The sequence below is a fragment of the Sturnira hondurensis genome, unplaced genomic scaffold, assembly GCF_014824575.4.
Source record: "Sturnira hondurensis isolate 20B ecotype Veracruz unplaced genomic scaffold, ASM1482457v3 Scaffold0008992, whole genome shotgun sequence".
Taxonomy (NCBI): Eukaryota; Metazoa; Chordata; class Mammalia; order Chiroptera; family Phyllostomidae; genus Sturnira; species Sturnira hondurensis.
Window position 1 is genome coordinate 1,859,274 of NW_028081623.1, and position 18,583 is coordinate 1,877,856.

The 18,583-nt window shown below is 39.9% G+C and overlaps 1 protein-coding gene across 10 annotated transcripts in view; it reads left to right on the forward strand.

The window, feature by feature from the left end:
- CADPS2 (calcium dependent secretion activator 2) overlaps positions 1-18,583 on the forward strand; it is a 618,469-nt gene that overhangs the window by 558,868 nt on the left and 41,018 nt on the right. For all 10 annotated transcript variants that reach the window (XM_037056497.1, XM_037056495.1, XM_037056499.1 and 7 more), the window contains 3 exons: positions 4,790-4,864; positions 12,848-12,931; positions 13,035-13,067. In XM_037056497.1, coding sequence (XP_036912392.1) covers positions 4,790-4,864; positions 12,848-12,931; positions 13,035-13,067 — 192 coding nt within the window. The remainder of the gene's footprint in view (positions 1-4,789; positions 4,865-12,847; positions 12,932-13,034; positions 13,068-18,583) is intronic.

Consider the following 18,583-nt stretch of genomic DNA (forward strand, 5'->3'; position numbering starts at 1 on the left):
TATTTCACCATAATTTATGTGTATAGACACACATTTCCTTTTTTGGGCGGTTTGGGGGTGGGGAGATGTATTTCTAATACCATAGCATATGATCATATAGATTAAGTGACTGATATGTTAGATTTGTTGAGTGTTCAGTAATTATTCTCTGATCATTTACAACATGATTTATTATCTCTAATTATCTGGATAAAAAGGCAGCTGGTTTGGGTATCAATGGCTCATCTTCACATCCTCATGTTTTTCAATACTCAGATGTAAGCCTTTGATTGTCTGCTTGAGAATATTGTCTCAAGTTTCTTTATAATAAGCCCATCCATTTCTCATCAGGTTTATAGAATCATCTTGCCTCTTCCCACTAATACTGGATATATCCATTTGTTCTTCGTTTAGCACACACTGCAGTACCTAACGCACAATAGACACTTAGTAAATATTTGTGGAATAAACACACTGATTTGTTGTCACTGCTTTAAAAATCTTCCCTGTCAGAAGCAACTTTGGTATTTAAAAAGAAACAGGCAATACACAAATGACAAAACATCAGTGCATTGTCAAATGATTCTTTACATTAATAGGTGGATGGTTTTTGAAGAGTAATCTGCTACTGTTCATTATGTCTGCACCTGTACCTTCTCACCAGAGACAATTAATTCCCCACAACTTTCACACAATTAATATAGTTCAAAACGTGCAGGTGTAAAAGCTATTAGCAACCCTGAAACGTGGTAAACAAGAATTTCAATGCAAAAGAAGGATTTTATGCTTTGCTTTTAATCCCCAGTAAATATACCCACATAATTACACAAGCTTTCCTGCTCTATCTGTGCTTGAAATAAGTTACGGAACTGTTGCAAATTAGTAAATACATCAAATGCATAGATGAGCTAGTAGGCCCCATTGCAGACCGTTTGTAAGCAACAAATAAAGTTATTGAAAATACTAACTCATTACACAATTTGGAACCTTGTAAAACACAGGGTCCAGCAGAAGTAAGACCTGCTTGAGTGTGGTTGGTAGGGTAATAATATGGGTGTGATAATTTATAGTTTTAATTTGAACATTTCACCTAAAATGTCACATGGTGTGCTTGAGTGTGACGTTGTTATGTTACAGAATTACATGCTTATGGTTTTGTAATAAAAGAGTGGCATTATTTGTCCTGGACCCTGTATATAGGAGTATGCTAAATTGATAAACCTAGCAGAGATGTCTTATAAATTATAAGGGAGTTACCTCTACACATCTCCAGTAAATTGTTATATTGTCATTGTCAAGGGATTAAAACCTTCCTGACTCTTACCTACAGGGCAGCCCCTTCTGTGCTCCTGAGTTATTACTCTGTTTTCTTACATGGCGCAGGATGATGCAAACCTGCTCAGCCACAGCCCAGAGCTGTGGTGTGTAATGGAGTGATTAGTGAGTGAATGATCAGCTCATGTGACAGGTGTGTGTAATGAGTCAGCAATTTCAGGCCAGTCCCTCGGGGACAGGTGTTGCGATCACCGAGCCACCAGTGTTTAGAAATCCTCATTATCTCTTCCTGCAGAAACGCAGGTAGCTGCACGGGCCTTGCACAGTCACCTGCCCTCACAGCCACTGCACCCATGGCCCATCCGCTGAGAATGAAAAGTGCATTAATGGCACCCCTGGCAGGGGTGTGGGTATAAGGGGATTTACTTGTACTGGATTTGTTCTCAATTACAATAAAGTACTCCCATTTCCAGAACTAGCAATCCAGTATGTTTAAAATTCATCCCAAGAGAAGGACCAAAACCTTTTAAGAATGCTGGATTACACTGGCCTTTGATTGGTCTTCATTTCTTATGTGTTTACTTAAGAACAGTCCTATAAAATGAAGATATTTACCAGAGGGTCGAGTGATGGGGGCCAGGGTTTCAGACCTGTACCTGATCTCTGGATTCCCCAAGCTCCATGAAGAATTCCTCAAGGGTCGTTTTTAACCTAATTCAAAGTTGCCTGCTGGGAAATCAAGGCACCAAGTTTACTTTCAAGGGCAGATGTGGAGAGAATAGTCCAAGAATGGTCTGGAGCCCACCGAAGCTCTGGTATGCAGGATTATGGATTGAACATGAAGCAGTGTAAGAATTTTATAGCTTTTCTATTGTTACACATAAAAACTTTGCATAATTTTGTCAAAAATTTGGTTTAGCAATCTAAATGAAAAAATCTGTCCATTTTAGCTTAGGTAACACAAATGTCTCTGCAGATAAATTCTATTCCTGTTTGTGTTCTCTTTTAGTGTGTTTGTGTTTGTCTGGATCCCCAATAAATAACTTTTTCTAGCTAATTTTTATTATCTATGTGTGGCATGTGTGGGTTATTCTCTTCACAAAATGTATATCTAAAATACTAAAACTGAGGCCACCTCCCCATTCCTACCCACAGTGCTCCTTGACTACCTGCACCAACTGCATAGCTAAAGCAGATTCTGGAAGTTTCCAGTGACATTCACACTGAATACTAGTGTCAGTCAGAGCTAATCAGACAAATTTACAATAGCAAAATTTGATATCATGCAAACCTAACAGACCTTATTCTACTTGGGTTTGCCCTTTAAGTAGCACGTTTAAGATGCACACTGTTCTTCCTTTCTTTTGAACTTTCTATCCCTCTCCCCCTGTCCCCTTCTCCCTCTCCGATGTTGGCTAGATCAAGGACCAAAACAGCAGTCTAAAAGTATGTATTATGGGAGAGTTTTATGGCTTCCGGTGTCTGTGGCTTTCTCTGCCTTTCAGTAAAGAGGGATCTCTTTTGCAGCTGATCTCTTGATTTTAAGAATTGCCAAAATTGGTCCAACCTTAAGGTTTAACATGTAGAAGCTCTATTATTTTATATCCAGTGGGCTTCTAATGACATTTGATTACTTCTGAGGTAAGAAAAAATGAAACTTATGGCAAATAGAGATAAACAATGAGGATAAGGCATATTTGAGAATACAGCACTGTTTGGAGGTCTGGGTGCCTCCATCTCTGACTCTTCTATAGCACTCTCCACATAGAGAGACGTGAGAGACTGGAAGCCCATCTGCTGTCTTCCTTTCTATTCTGCCCTAGTAGAATAGGGAGCCTCAGTCTGGCATTTCCTTTCTCCCTGCTGCACAGACACAAGTTTGGAGGGAGAAGGAGAGAGTGTCAAGAGAGAGTGTGGCAGAGAGGAAGAGCAGGGACAGAGCTTATTTACATGAACTCCACCTCCCAGTCAGCTGAGAGGCTTCAGCTGGAGAGGCTGAGGGGGCAGCCTTTTTGTGTGCCTGTGCCTGTGGGGGGCTTCTGGCCTTTTCAAGGACCAACCAGCTTTTTCAGGCTCTTTCTTCTCTATCTTTTCTTTTTCATTTTCTCCCCTTTTGCTTTTCTTCAAGCTTTCCAAAAGCAAAAGTGTCATTTGTTCCATTTGTTCTCTGCAGAGCACAAGTTAGGGAATGAGTAAGGTTTTAAGTGAGACAGACACTTAGTCCTTTACTTGATAAACCACATGCCCAGGAAGCTGCACACTTATACATGTCTGTTCATTTCGTACCACTGTCAACACACACACACAGGCAGAGAAAGAAAATAACCCACATGCTCCAAAATTATCCTCCCTTTCTTTGTTACTTATGGAGCTATATGATTATTGGTGACTGTCAGAGCTCATGGGAAGGCATCATTTTTGTGTATTGCAAATCGGATCTCAGTTGATGTTTTGTTCTGTATGGAAACTTTGAGACATGTTTTCAGAAGAAAAAATAGCTTTCAAAAAGTTACATCTTAGCAAACCATTCAACCAGCAGCTGTTAAGTTGGTCTAATTTTTATACTGACCTGAGTACTTTTACTCCATGCATTATGTTAGCTGTTCCAAGAAGCCTTGAACCATCAAGATAGGGTTAGTCTTTACAAGTCACATTTTCTGTTAAGTGGCTTTTGGGGACAATTGGCTGTCAGATAAATGCTTCTAAAGGAAGAATTACTGTTTCAATGAATGTGCCTTCACATGGAGCCATAGAAGGTGAAGCTCCTGCTAATTTAAGAATGGAACGCTCTAGTATTCACTAAAGAAAACAAACAACAAAAAAGAGTCTTTCAGGTTTATTTTAAATGCATCTCTCTTTTTTTGCATTTACTAAAAGACACCTTTATCAGGAGGAAGCAATAATAAAATGATGGGGGGTTAGTGCTGTTTCATTATACCTTTTATGGACTATTAATTTGTTACCATCTATTCACCTTTGTTGATGAAATTTTAATTTTGCCCTTGTTTGAGCATATTGTAAGAATTGTATAAACTGCTGCTCCCTGCACTGACAAAAAAGTCCTTTTAGAGTGAACAATTGGGGGCTCATTTTATTTCTAGAGCACATTTAAAATAACTTATTGAATGAGAGTTGTCACACATGAAATCCTGTATTAATTAAATCTTTTTCTAGTCTTTTTGCTTCTCCAGCTAAACCAACCCTTTAGAAAAATACATGGCCACCTTAATTATAGAGGAGAAGACAAAAAGTATCCTTCACATTCCTCCGCCTGAATAAGAATAAAAACTCAATTCATCTATATAATAACCCCATTAGCTGCTTAACTCAACAGTGCACATGGGAAAATTTTCAAACAACAATGTGAAAAGTGCTGATTGGGTAGATCATTTTCAAGGTTTTGTTCTTCTAATGTTCAAAATGATCATTTTAAGTTAATCTGATATGTCATAACTAGTAGCTTTAAAGCATTTATGATTTATGATAAAAGTTTTGTGTCCACATTAACTAATGCATCTTTGTTTTTAATATCTAGCAACAGTACCATTCAAAAATAGATGATTTGATTGACAACACTGTAAAAGAAATTATTTCACTGCTAGTTTCAAAGGTAATGTATTATTTGTTCACCTTTTTAAATCAAATTTAAAAATTGTTTCCAACTAAGAATCTCTAGAAATATTTTTCTTATGTTTCTAAATACCTAATTGAGAAATAGTAGTTTAAAAAATAGGGGCAATAAGTTCAAATTATAAGAAATATAACAAACAAAATATGAACTCTCTTTGTCAACAACTTTTGACATTTTGTTTATAATTAATTTTGGCTTTACTTGCCATTGTTATTCTTTTAAAAACAGCTCTATCTTCTGGTAACACTGTATTTCACATTCATGTTAAACTGTGTTCTGTCTGGGGCTGATTCGAGAGGTTATCATTCCTTGAATGTAGCCTGTTTGTTGTGGTATTCCTTGGGTTTCCACCTTTAGTTTTTTTTTTAACTCATTCCACAAATCTCTGTGATTTTCACACTTTTGACTTTAACTATATGCTGAGAATTTCCAGCTTTGTCTTTGAGAGGAAGTGTGGAATTATGGTTGAAAGCCCAGAGCAAGAGGAAGTCACTGAAGGATTGGAGAGGCAGGGCGTAGGGTAGGGAGTCAGTCCTATTTGCATTGTCAGAACACTTACTTGATTGCCTGCAGCAAACAGACTAGAGAAGGGGCAGTGGCTGTTCATTGGTCTCTGGTAGACTAATCCAAAGGCACTTAAGGTATACAGTGGACAGAGATCCTATAGACTGAATGTTTGTACTCCCCTCCCTCAATTCATATGTTGAAACCTAATAGTCTCCAATGTAATGGATGAGGAGGTGGAACTTTCAGAGGTGATTAGATCATGAGTTGGAGCTCCCACGCATGGATTAGTGTCCTAATAAACAACACCCCTCAGAGCTCCCTGGCCCTTTTTGTCTTGTGAAAACACAGCCAAAGACAGCACCAGTGAACTAGGAAGTGGGTCCTCACTAGACACAAATTCTGCCAGCCTCTTGACTGTGGACTGCCCACCCTCCAGACTGTGAGCAATAAATGTTGGTTGTTTATAAGCCACCCAGTCTATTGTATTCTCTTATAACAGCCTGAACAGACTAGGACAAGGGGGCAGTGGTGAGGAGAGAAGGGAAAACATTAAAAATTATCCACAGTTTATGGCTTGAAACACAGGATGGATGTTGATGCCATTACCTGATGCAGGGTGCCTTGGGTGAGGAGCACATTCTGAGGGAAAGATCATGATGTCAGTATTAGACATGGTGAGATGAGATGCCTCTGAGACCTCTGGAGGAGAAGATGCCAAGTAGACATTCAGATACTTGGGTATGGAGTTCGGAGGAGGTGTCTGGGATCAAAATATCAATGTGACTCTAAGAGTTCCACCATTGGAAGTGGGTCTGTATCAGTGGCTGCTAATCTCAGGCATATGTGCAGTTGTTGTATAACAGTTCCTGCTGTTCTCATACATTTCCCGTACTGGAACCCCTATGGAAGAAGTAAAGAAATTAAATAGAAAAAGTGCCCCTTTAAAGAAAGGGGCAAAAAAAAGAGATAAACTCTAGCCAGAAAAAGACTTACATGCTTTTTACCAAGAAAAAAAAAAGATGGTAGCAACCTTGCATTTTACCAAAGAAACAAATGACAATTTTTTGCCACCTTCTATTAAAATTAATTAAATTGGACAACATGTGGGATAGTCAAAGAGCTGGACTCTTCCTATTCTTTCATGATGACAGCTGAGTCTCCTTAAGCAACTCAGTTTCCTCACCAAAAAAAGTGGAAAGAGATGAAAAAAGTGTATCTACAGCTGATTCTCAGTCTACAGTCATGTGCACATTTCTGTGCAAAGGCTCTGAGAACCTGCGCCCTTCGTCCCCAGACTCTGGGGTCCCATAGCCCACAACGCGAGAGCTGGAGCCCTGAGGCCATCTCTCATGGATGTTTGTATGATGGTTATAAGATGGATCGTTACATGCTTTAATGTTTATAAGATATATTTTATGTTTTCAATTGTATCTCAGGTAGCACCCTAAAATACTGATCAAAACAAAGCTATTCTGATTGAAGAAAGGAAGAGGCCCAAAGCCCTACCTGTGTGGCCTCCTCTCTCAAGACAGAGGCCTGATCACCACAGTCCACCCCAGGGTGCAGTCCCCTTGTTCACAGATGAAGAAACAAGGTCCAAAGTCATATAGTAGCGAGCCACCAAGCTAGAAATTGACCCTTGGGGGCCCTAAGCCTATAATCTTCGCACAGTGCCACCCAGAACTCAGCAAGACCAGAGAGGAAAAGATAAGAGCTTCATTCCCAGTTTTCTCATGCCCCCTTTACATCTGGGTTGTACTGACCAGCCTGTGTATCCCTCCTGTAATATTTGTTGCACACAGGCATACCTGCTGTGGGACCAGCTTGGGCAGGTAGACAGGCAGGGCTTGTCAGTCCGTCAGGTAGATGAGAGTGGAGTTCACTGTGTGTAACATGGTGAGAACAGAATTCATTGTGGTGACGTGGGGATGCTGCACAGACACTGGGAGGGGGTGATGGAAAGCAAAGAAGGAGAAAATGACTATTTCCATGATGTACTCTGATGATAGGGGCTCAGTGAATTCTGGGTATGGATGAAAAGATCACAGCAATATATTCAACTTCCTAACTCCTCAGTTATTGCAAAAAGGGATTTAAAGAGAATATGCACTTTGTCACTAAGTACATATCGATATAGATATATAATTATATAAGTATAACTATACATACACAGAGATATTCTTTCTGATAACCTAGAATATTTCCCCCTGAATTTCTTTAAAGAAGGATGTGGACAAGGGACAAGTTCAACCTTTCTAGGTGATAGAATAAAAAATCTTTCCAACTCAACCTGATGAGATTAATTTGATTAAATTTACTTTTTGGATCAAGTCCATGTACTCAGAAGACATCTATTCAACTATTAAGAAGAATAATAGTTCTTCTATTCATCTATTCATCTATTAAGAAGAATAATACATTATTAGGATCCATTAGGAAAGAGGAAATACAAAATAAGTCACTACTTGTGGGGTAAGGGGAAGAGTAACAATGAGAGAAGTGTGGAGAATCCACCAACATCTGGGCCCAGTGTATTATTTTGGAAGTTGTCTTAGGTACTTTCTAGAATAAAGTATGTCATGAATAAATCTGTGCTGTCAGATACTATCCATTCTTAATACAGATATGTATAATCTGAAAAGATCTTTTATGAGTTATTGGAACAAGGGTTCAAGCAGAAGTGGATTCACAGTTGGAGGAAAGAAGGTGAGGAAAAGACACTATTCTTTTTATTCGGGGAAGGAAACCTATTTTCTTCCAGCCCATGGTATTCTGGTTTCATGTGGACTTTTAACAATAGTAGTTGGTCCTGATCTTACCAAACAAATATAAAACATCTTCTAATAGATATCTCCAGCCCCATTAAAAGCAAACTACCCCACAAAAAACCACCCCCCTCAGCAATCCATCGTATTTACGGATGAATCTCTTTCCTGTGGCAGATTTTATAACTCGTGGTATCGATGACTCAGGTGTCCCTTGTTTGCTGTGCTCTGAACCCACTTAGCTGCAGCAGGAGTCCTCCCCGTCACTCCTCAGGCTTTGTTTCTACTTCCTATACCTGTAGGAAAATGAATCTTCTACCCTGTGAAAATTCAATAGAAAATTTAAACCAGTGTGCCTTGTTACAAACTCCGTGTTTTATTCTACCGGTCATTTCAAAGCACTTTCATCTGTAATTTCTTTGAGAGTACGCATGGTAAAGCAAAGTTGGTAATTACCCAGACAGTTTAGGCATTAAATATTATTCAAACAAACCCAGTAAATAGCATCCACAATAAATGGCAGGGAAACAAAGAGATTATAGTGTTTCATTCCAACCAGACACCCTCAGGAGAACAGAGTGCACAGGGCAGGCTCATAAGTACTTACATACTCCCTGAGCTGTGTGGAGAAGTTCACAGGAAGCAGTTAAAGACCCAGCAACTAAACTCAGCACTGAACTGGATTTCTTTGGAATCTTGTTTTCTTGTGCAATTAAAATCTAGATGGAAGATGTATTATTATTAGTCACTCTTGATGATGTTAGTGGAGTTTAGTTGTTATTTTCTTAATCCTCCAAGGACATACTTATTGATCTTGAAGTGAAGAGAAGGGAGGGAGAGAGAGGGAGAGAAAAATAGATGTGAGAGAGAAACATTGATCCATTGCCTCTCACACTTGGCAGTCCCACCCAGGGACTGAATTTTCAACCTAGGCATGTGCCCAGCCCAGGAATTGAACCAGCAGCCTAGGTACGTGCTCTGACCACGAATCAAATCCAGGACCTTTCAGTGTATGGGTCGAGGCTCCAACCAAGCCACTCTGGCCAGGGCTGGAGTTTAGTTTTCACGGTAGCTGTTCTGCCACATGTACCTCAACAAAAATCTTAAAGAATAGTCTTCCTGTAGGAACTTCATGATCCCAGGGTTACAGCTGTTCACGGCCATGTGAGCCCTTAGAGTCCCAGCTGTATCATGCCTCCCAGGGGCCAGTGGGGAAGGAGGAACCCAAGAACAGGCTCTCCACTATTGTTCACAATGGAAGCGAAGAAGGCTGTGACATGCATGCAGCTGACCACAGGATACACCCCAAGGCTGCTTCATACTCTGAAGAGAAGACCAGCCAGACAGGCTGCTGGGGTGCCACAGTGGCGAACTTCTGCCCTACATTCACGTGCCAGTGGGCTTCCCCAAGCGTCATTTATCCAGTCTGTGTCTGCTACCTTGTGGCTCAGCTCCTGTGTCATCTTGTAAATGAAGCTTGCCTGGTATCCTCCAGTAGAAGTCATTGTTTCCTTCCTCCAGTTTCAATTACATTGTTTGCCCATCTGCACCAGCCCTTAACACTTTCTGCCTTTTGTCTTGAACAACTGTATACACATCTGTTTCTCTCACTTGTTTGTATGCTCCTGGAGGGAAGGGGTCTGAGACTCATATTTTTTTCCGTATTAGGTGTTCAATACAAATAATTATAACAAAGTGACATTTATTGAGCACATATTATATGCTGGGCACATTACTTATATTACCTCATTTGATACTTACAACTCTGTAGTAAGATGGTAAAGAACATGGGCTTTGGAGCCAGACCAGGTGGTCCAAAAGGAACCATCAGCCAAATGCCCTTGAAACAGATGGGCATTCCAATGCAAATCTTGGGACGTACGGTCTCAACTCCTGTTCTGGCTTCATAAATATCATTTAATTGAATTGGACATAGTCACTGACAACTAAACTTATTATTACTCCTTATCGCTAAACAATCCTAAAACTGCCCCATTAATCTGTGACTTAAACATAGTTAGGTTTTCTAACTTATGTAGTGGATAGTGATTTAGCTAATCATATCAATAGTATTAATTCTTTCCATTTCTTTAGTAGTTTGCCATTTGCACTGTCCTTTCACATAAATCATCTCACTGATCTTCACACCATTCTTGTAACAGGCAGGACAGCTGTCATTTTTCCCTTTTAGTGATCAAGACACTAAAGTTAAATGTCTACACTGTTGTCTCATAGCCAGAGAGTAGCAGAGCTTCAAGTGGCTTTGAGATCATCTAAATCTCCCCACAGGGTTCTTGCCTCTACCTCGCCTGGTCCCTCAGCATCACTTACATGTGTGAACATACACTCACTTGAAAGCACCAAGAACCAGGTGCTGTGCCAGAGCCTTCCATGGTTCGGGATGTGGTAACCGTAGCAATTGTACTCCTCGTGGCACTTGAGATCACCCAGCACACACTGGCTCTTAAGACTTGGGTTACAGGAGATGAGGCGTTTTCCACAGAGGGCCATTAAGTTTGGAATTCCCTTCCCCTGGTCTCACATAGCCCTCGAGGCTTGGTCTTTTGGGTCTTTGCAAAGCACATCAAGTTGAGTTAGCCAGCTGTGATTGGTAAGAAATTCTAATAGGCTGGAAGAAGGTGCTAAATTGACTTTTAGTTGTGAGCAATTTGTAAGTTTATGTTATTTTGCTGTTTGTATCCCTTAGGATAACTAGCCAGTCACACATAATTCTCATTCTTTAAAAATAAAAATTTAGTCAGCAGTCTGCCTGATTTTGTTTCTGTGTTCTTACATCATGTCGCAAATGATGTGATGGAGAAACCTATAGGGAAGTTTTTGTTTCTTTTGCATAAACTATTTCACAGTAATTGACCAGCCGCAGAGAACAGAGGATCCGCTGTGCACTCTCAGTGAGCCCGCCTGTCACCAGAGACCAATAAGCCGTGTCCCTAGAACTGTTACCACTTTGTTGGAGAAGCTGCTATGTGAACAAGAAGCAGCCTTCGTTAATTTCCCTTTTCGTATTTAAAAAACCTTGTCAGTATTTTCCCTTTGGGAGAGTATAATTTGTCAATAGTGCATGTTATTTTAGGTCTAAAGAGAAAGGATGTAGGGCAGTAGTCCTTATTAATATATCTTATTTATATTCATGCCAGATCTTAACTTTTCTACTCAATGAAGTAAAATTCTCCACACTTTAATTGTTACAGTGTATGTGTCTTAACTTTTATCCCATGGAAATATAAAATTTTAGAAATGTAGAGCACGTTTGAAACTGATTTTCATCCCATGTGCCCCACCCCCAGCACACACACACACACACACACACACACACACGCAATGTAACTGATAGAGAAACTGACTGGCTGGTGGTTGCCCTGAGCTCACTCAGCACAGTCAGTGCCAGGACCAGGACATCCATTCTCAGTCCAGGGCTCTTTCTATTGTACCCTGCAGTGCATGTACCTGTGTTAGCTCCCACCTTTGTAAGCTTTTGGAAACAGGGAATGATCCTTATGTGTCCCATTGGAACTGCTTGGTAAATGCTTATTAACTAATGTCAGGCTTTATTTTAGTGTTATAAGAGCCCAAATGTTACATGGAATTATCTGTTCTTTTTAAAGTATTTAACACCTTCTATAGATAGAAAAGGTTAGGGAATGGCCAAGTGATATATGATAGAAGGAATCTGATTAAGCTTGACCATCATTACTTCTAATTATCTTTTTTATTAAGGAATAATTGGCCTAAAATATTAATGTTAGTTTTAAGAGTATAACATATTGATTTGATATTTGTATATATTGTGAAATGATCACAATAAGTCTAGCTAACATTTATCCTCAAACATGTTTATAACTTTTTATTGTGATGAGAACTTCTAAATATCCGTGTTGAACTTCAAAATTGTTTTAAAGGGATATCCTCAGCCCCAACTGGGGGTGGTGAACACACACAATACAGGGTACAAACTATGTGCTGTGAAAGTGTGCACCTGAAGGCTCTGTAATTTTGTTACCAGTGTGACCTCAATAAATTCAATTAAAAATAATAAAATAATGGAGAGACAAAAACAGCTGGGTGATAAATGTTTAAGGAAATATGATGGTTTTGTCTATTAAAATTATATATATTGTATATATATAATTATGATGTTGTGAACATCATATTGTATATATATATGATGTTGTGAACATCATATATATATATGACGGTTTTGTCTATTAAAATTATTAATATATAATTATACATATTAATATATATCTATTAAAATAGATATATATTAATTATATATCTATTAAAATATATTGATATTTTATTGTAACTATCTACTCTCCACAATACTCTCCAAAACAATAAATTATTTATTTTTAAAGCTAAAAAGAGGTATAGGCTCAGGAATTTAAAGTCATTTACTAATGGTTTAAGTTATTTCACATATAGTGACCAGACTCCTATTACATATTATTCCCCTGGATTTAAAAATGTCTGTGTCATGTCCAGAAACTGGAAGGGACCTTAGAGTTCAAATTCATAGTGAAAGGGTAAGCATCGAGGCGACCCCTCAGCTGTCGGTCTGTGCGTTGTGGGTTCTGTGCCCTGGCACAGGTTGGCTCCGGAATCGTTTGCCCTCAGACTAGTTTGTGTGCACAGTCGCTTTCTAATACTCACCATAAACCACTTGCAGTTTGTTGCAGTGTTGGAAGGGGTGTTGTCGAAGCTGTCAAGATATGACGAAGGCACTTTCTTTTCATCCATTCTGTCATTCACTGTAAGTATTCAAACGAGTTTTCTCCAGCTGCCTTTTGACTGTTGTCATAGTATTTATTGACAGTTATAAAATAATTCTTATAATTATCTCTTTTCCACTTAAGGTGAAAGCAGCTGCAAAATATGTTGATGTTCCAGTAAGTATTTTTGTTTGCTTTTTAAAAACTATATGTAATTTTTTAATGATTATGGTTCATTGTAGGCTTATTTCAGGTCTTCAAACCAGTGACTCATTCCTCCATGGAACAGTTTATTTTTCCTAAGGGCTGACCATCATAGCAAGGCTGGGCAGGGTTTTCTAGTGTGCTTTCCTGTGCAATGAGTCCTGTATCATTCAGGAGCCCTTATGGAGGTCAGTTTGTTATGAGAACATGTCAGCCCAGCTGCAGAGGGTATTTTACAGCCCACTGGGATGGGGCAGAGAAACGCCTCAGGCTATTCACAGAAAAAAATTCACACTCTCCCATCCTCTTATCTAAATGCCACAATGGGTTTCTTATAGAGGTGAAAGTACCAATAAAGTTGAACCAGTTAAATCAAAGAACTAATTTTCTAAATATAAAGGTATTATAAGTCACTATTCACTTTGTTTAACATTCAGCTTTTCAAAGAATTTTTGGGAAATAATTATAATCTATAAATTTGTTAAAAGACTATAATACCATGAGAAGACATTGTGGAACTTAAGTAGCTACAGTGAAAGAATTCACATGATAGATGCAGTCAAAATGTTAGTGCAGCATTTTTAAGTTGATAATCATAATATCATTAGTATCTGCCTTAAGTCTTATTATCACATGTGTGATCAAGGTCTAAAATGCTATGTGTAATCATGTGTATTGGTACATGTATCTATTTTCAAAGAATTAGAGCACAAATGAAGAAAAACTAAAATTTAAGTTAGATGGAATGTAAGTAATCTCGTCTTTAGTGAAGATGCGTGAGCGCATCAATCCTCTGCATCGTCACCACGAACGTCGGTGGTGTGGGTACGGGCCGGCTTTGTGTGTCAGTTGCAGATGGCTGTTATTTTTAAACACGTAACTGCATTTTATAGGGTGACAACTATGCAGTCCCCAGATTTATTGCTGCCGGAGTAGTTATAAATGGACAGGCCATCCACTTTCTTGCCTTTGCATGGGGTTTCTTGAAACAGGGCTTTTTTATTTTATGACAGCTTCCCAAAGAATACAACCCCTTCTGTTGCACCAAAAATTCAGAAAATTCCTACTGGGCAAATAAGCAGAAATAGTCACATGTGTAGGTTCCTACACAGTGTCAGCACAAAAGAGAAAAGGGGAGAATTAGGGAGAACAGTTGGTATTTATTATCTTTAAAAAAGATAATTAATCAGGAGAACACATGAATTTCATTGGAATTCCTAGCGTACTTGATAATATAGTTTTGGTTCTATTTTGAATTACAGATGGGATGGCACACCATAATTAATCCTGTTCTTAGGGCTTTTGAAGTTCTTAGCCTGTCACTGTACTAAATCTGTTAGACCCCACAGAACATCAGAGTCGAAAGGTACAGAAAGTGGTTCATTCCCTCCCCTTCTCAATGCAGAGCCCTCCTCCCCTAATATCCCTCACAAACATTTTTGTGATGGCCGGTTCATCATAGAGCAGCCTCCTCTTACATATAATGAGTTGAAATTCTGTAGTTCTATGCCTTCTGCCTTGATTCGAATCCCTCTCCTGAATGATAATTATTTGATGATAATTATCATGCCTCCTCTTCCCAAGAGATATGGTAGCTATTCAAAGGGATATGTTACCCAAGGAATTCTTATTTTATACACTAAACAACCTGAACTTCTTCACTGAACTATTTGTCAAACACATACTAAGGGCTAAGCCCTATGCATAAGGGATGAAAATACACATTTCCTGCTTACAAGTTGTTCAGTGTCCAGGGATGAAAGAGATAGAGAAATAGACATATCAGGAAAACAGCTATAGCAAGTGTGCCCTTTATCATGGCATTCAGTCTCTAGATGAATTCCAGCATACCGATGTCACTATTAAACTGGCCACCCCCCGCCCCCCGCAGTGGCACTTACTAAACCATAGATGTGATCGGGCAATAGCAGGTTACTAGGAAAGAAGTTTCTCCCCCAAATCTGGGTATTACACCTATATTGCTGATACCACTAAATATTAACTTCAAAAGCTATGAAGAGCTATTGACTCTTAACAACACTGACTCTGATTTTTATGCTAAAACTCCAGAAAATGAGCCTCTTTGGAGCAGTGTTTTAAGGAGAACTTTATAAGAAACAGAACACTGGCTCATCTCACAAAAATTAATAAAAAACTGATCAAAAGCCTGCAATATGTAAGCTACAAAATGTCTAGAAAAAAAGTAAGAGAAATATATGTGGCCTTGAATTTAATGATGATTTTTGTAGATACAACACCAAAAATATCCATGAAAGAAAAAAGCCATAAGTTAGGCTTACTAATTAACTGCTCTGCACTGTTAAGAGAATAAAACAACCAGCCACAGACACATATTCAATAAAGGACTTGTATCTAAAATGCACTGTACTCAACAATAATAAAGCAAGCAATCAATCAAAAATAGAGCAAAAGATCAGAATGAACTCTACAACAAAGAAGTATGCATAACATAATCATACAAAAAGATACTGAATATCATTTGTTATTAGGGAAATACAAATTGAGCTGAGATACCCACCCTGGCCAGTCGTCCTGTGTACTGAAAGGTCATGGGTTCAATTCCCGTTCAGGGCATATACCCAAATTGCAGATTCTGTCTTCAGTCGGGGTGCGTATAAGAAGGCAACTAAATAGTTGATGTCAGTCTGTCTGTCTTTCTCTCTCCCCTCCATCTCTCTCTCAAAGCAATGAAAAATGTCCTCAGGTGAGCATTAATTAAATAAATAGATTAGATACCACTACTCACCTATTAGTATGGTTAAAATTTTAAAAAAACTGACAATAGTAAAATGTTGACAAGGAGGATACAGAACAACACTGACTCTCATTTATTGCTGATGGAAATGCAAAATGATACAGGCATTGTGGCAGACCAGTAGTTTCATACACAACTAAACAGCCTTACCCTGCAGTTCACCCCTTGCACTCTTACGTATTCATCCAACTGATTTTAAAGCATGTCCATACCAAGACTTGCACACAAATGTTCATAAAAATTTCATTAATAATCACGAAAAATAGAAGTAACCAAAATGTTCTTCGGGATGTGAATGGATAAATAAGAAATGGTACATTCATACGATTGGAATACTAATTCAGCAGAGAAAAGAAAAATTAGCTACCATGCCACACAAAGACATGATGACTCTCAAAGGCATGTTGCTAAGTGAAGGAAGCCAGAGAAGGCTCCATACTTATGATTCCATTTATATCACATTCTGGTAAAGGTTAACTATAAAGATTACAAACCGGGTAGTGCCTGCCATAACTTCAAGGTCAGTGAGGGTGGACTAGGTGATGCACAGGGAACTTTCTGGAGCAGTGGAAATGTGATACTATAATGGAAGAGACATGACACTATACATTTGTCAAAGCTTACCTTTCCAGCACAAAGATTAACTTGATTATACGTAAAATTTAAAAGGTCAGTTAGGGAGATTCTAAGATGGTTGCAGAGTAGGTGAAAGCTACACTCACCTGCTCCTAGTACCAAACTGGATTTATAGCTAAATTTTAGAGCAATCACCCTGAATAACCAAACGAAGGCTAGCTGAACTGAAATATTATAACCAAGGAATTACAGAAGAAGCCACATAGAGACCAGTGAGAAGGATGGAGACGCAGAAAGGCTTGGACCCCACACCTGTGTACAGCAGCAGAAGAGCCAGAGGGGTGTCTTGGCTGAAAAACTCCATCACACCAGGAGTGTGGGGTCAACACCGTGCAGAAATCCCCAGCCCAGAGCAACAGAGATGGGAAGAGGAGCTCTCATAAAATCTGGAGGTGAAAATCAGTGGGGATTCAGTCTGCCTGGGAGAGAAAAATGTCTGCTGGAGATCCAGACACCACCTTCCCAGAGTCCAGCACCCTTGTTACAGCACCAGCCTGGGCAGTGCACTGCCCAGTCCTCTGATTATTGGTGACATCATTCTGCTGTTCTCAGGTCCTACAGAGGGGTATGTTTGCTGTACCCAGGAGAGACCTTTGGGGAGCTCTTTTTCTGGAAAAGCTCTTGGTGGAGACTCAGATAGTGACTAAACTATGTAGCTTTGGAAAGGGGACCATTCTTCCCCACCTTGAGCACAGAACTGGCACTTCCCCACAACTTGTCAAAACACTTGGCCTGCCCTTCTACTCCTAGTGGCTCTGCCGTGCTGGGTTCAGTGCTGCAGGGGGCATCAGAGCATCTCACAGAGCTGGGACTTTTGGAGCGCATCTTCCAGGGAGGCTTTTGTCCAGGACTCAGATGTGGAGGATCTGGGTTGTCTGGCCAATCCTAGCTTCCCTGCAAGCCCAGCCTATGGTATTACCTCAATGGGAGACTCATTTGACCTGCCTTTGTAGCAGCTGGGGGCCTTGCCCTGCTGAGCCAAGTCTCGTGGAGGGGTGAAGGAACAAGATCTGAGAGCTGCTCAGACCCAAAACCTTCATTGCATGTCAGATGCTTTTTCCCAGGAAAGGGAAATAGTTCCTCACCCCTCCTACAGGCCTTCTGACATCACCCCCAATGAGAGACTGTTTGGATCTGCCTTCCCAAGTCCGCCCAGTGCCCCCGCCCCTGCCGGCTGAACTCGGCTCTGTAGGGGAAAGTTAGTGCTGCATGGAGCTGGGACATTGAAAGTGTGTTTCCCTCAGAGGCTGTTCTCTGGGACCAGGACTAAGTGCTTGGCCTCTTCCTGCAGACTCGGATAGCACCTTCAATGAGAGACCTTTTTGATCCCTTCTGAGTCCCTGTGCCTCTGCCCTGCTGAGCTTGCTCCTGCAGAGGAGACAGCTCATGCACCCAACCTGATTTGCAGTGCATTCCTCCTGGAGGAGCTAGAGTTGGAGACTCTGGCAGAGGCTCAGTAGTATAGCACTGGAGTAGGAGCTGCTTTCCTCTCACTGAGTGCCAGACCACATGGCCCCCAGGTAGGGACACCACTAGCCCCATCCTCCTGACTCTGAGTGGCCTACCTACTGAGCTCATGACCTGTGGAAGGGTCTATGGTTGGCCTGGACTTACTCTACAGTATTTCTTCAGAAGGCTCTGGAGGAAGACCAGGCAAATCTAGAGGGAGGCAGAGTAGTTCACAGATGCAGATGGACCTCTGGGAGCCTCAGACCATTTATAGGTCTGCCCCCAGCCCAAGTTGGAGGAAGCTCAACCTTGTCTTTGTTGTTTTTCCTCAAGTTCTTTCAGGCATAGGTTTAGGTTGTTTGTTTGAAATGTTTCTATCTTCTTTAGGTAAGCCTGTATTGCTGAACTTCCCTCTCAGTAATATCAATAAACATTTTTTAAATGGTATAAAGATGCTCAGGGACCTCAGAGGAAGAATGTATAATCTCAGTGAGAGCTTAAACAAAGAGATGGTAAGCATTAAAATGGACATAGATATCATAAAAAGAGCCAGTCAGAAATTAAGAATGCAATATCCAAAATGAAGAATGCACTAAAAGGAATCAACAGCAGATAAGATTAAGTAGAG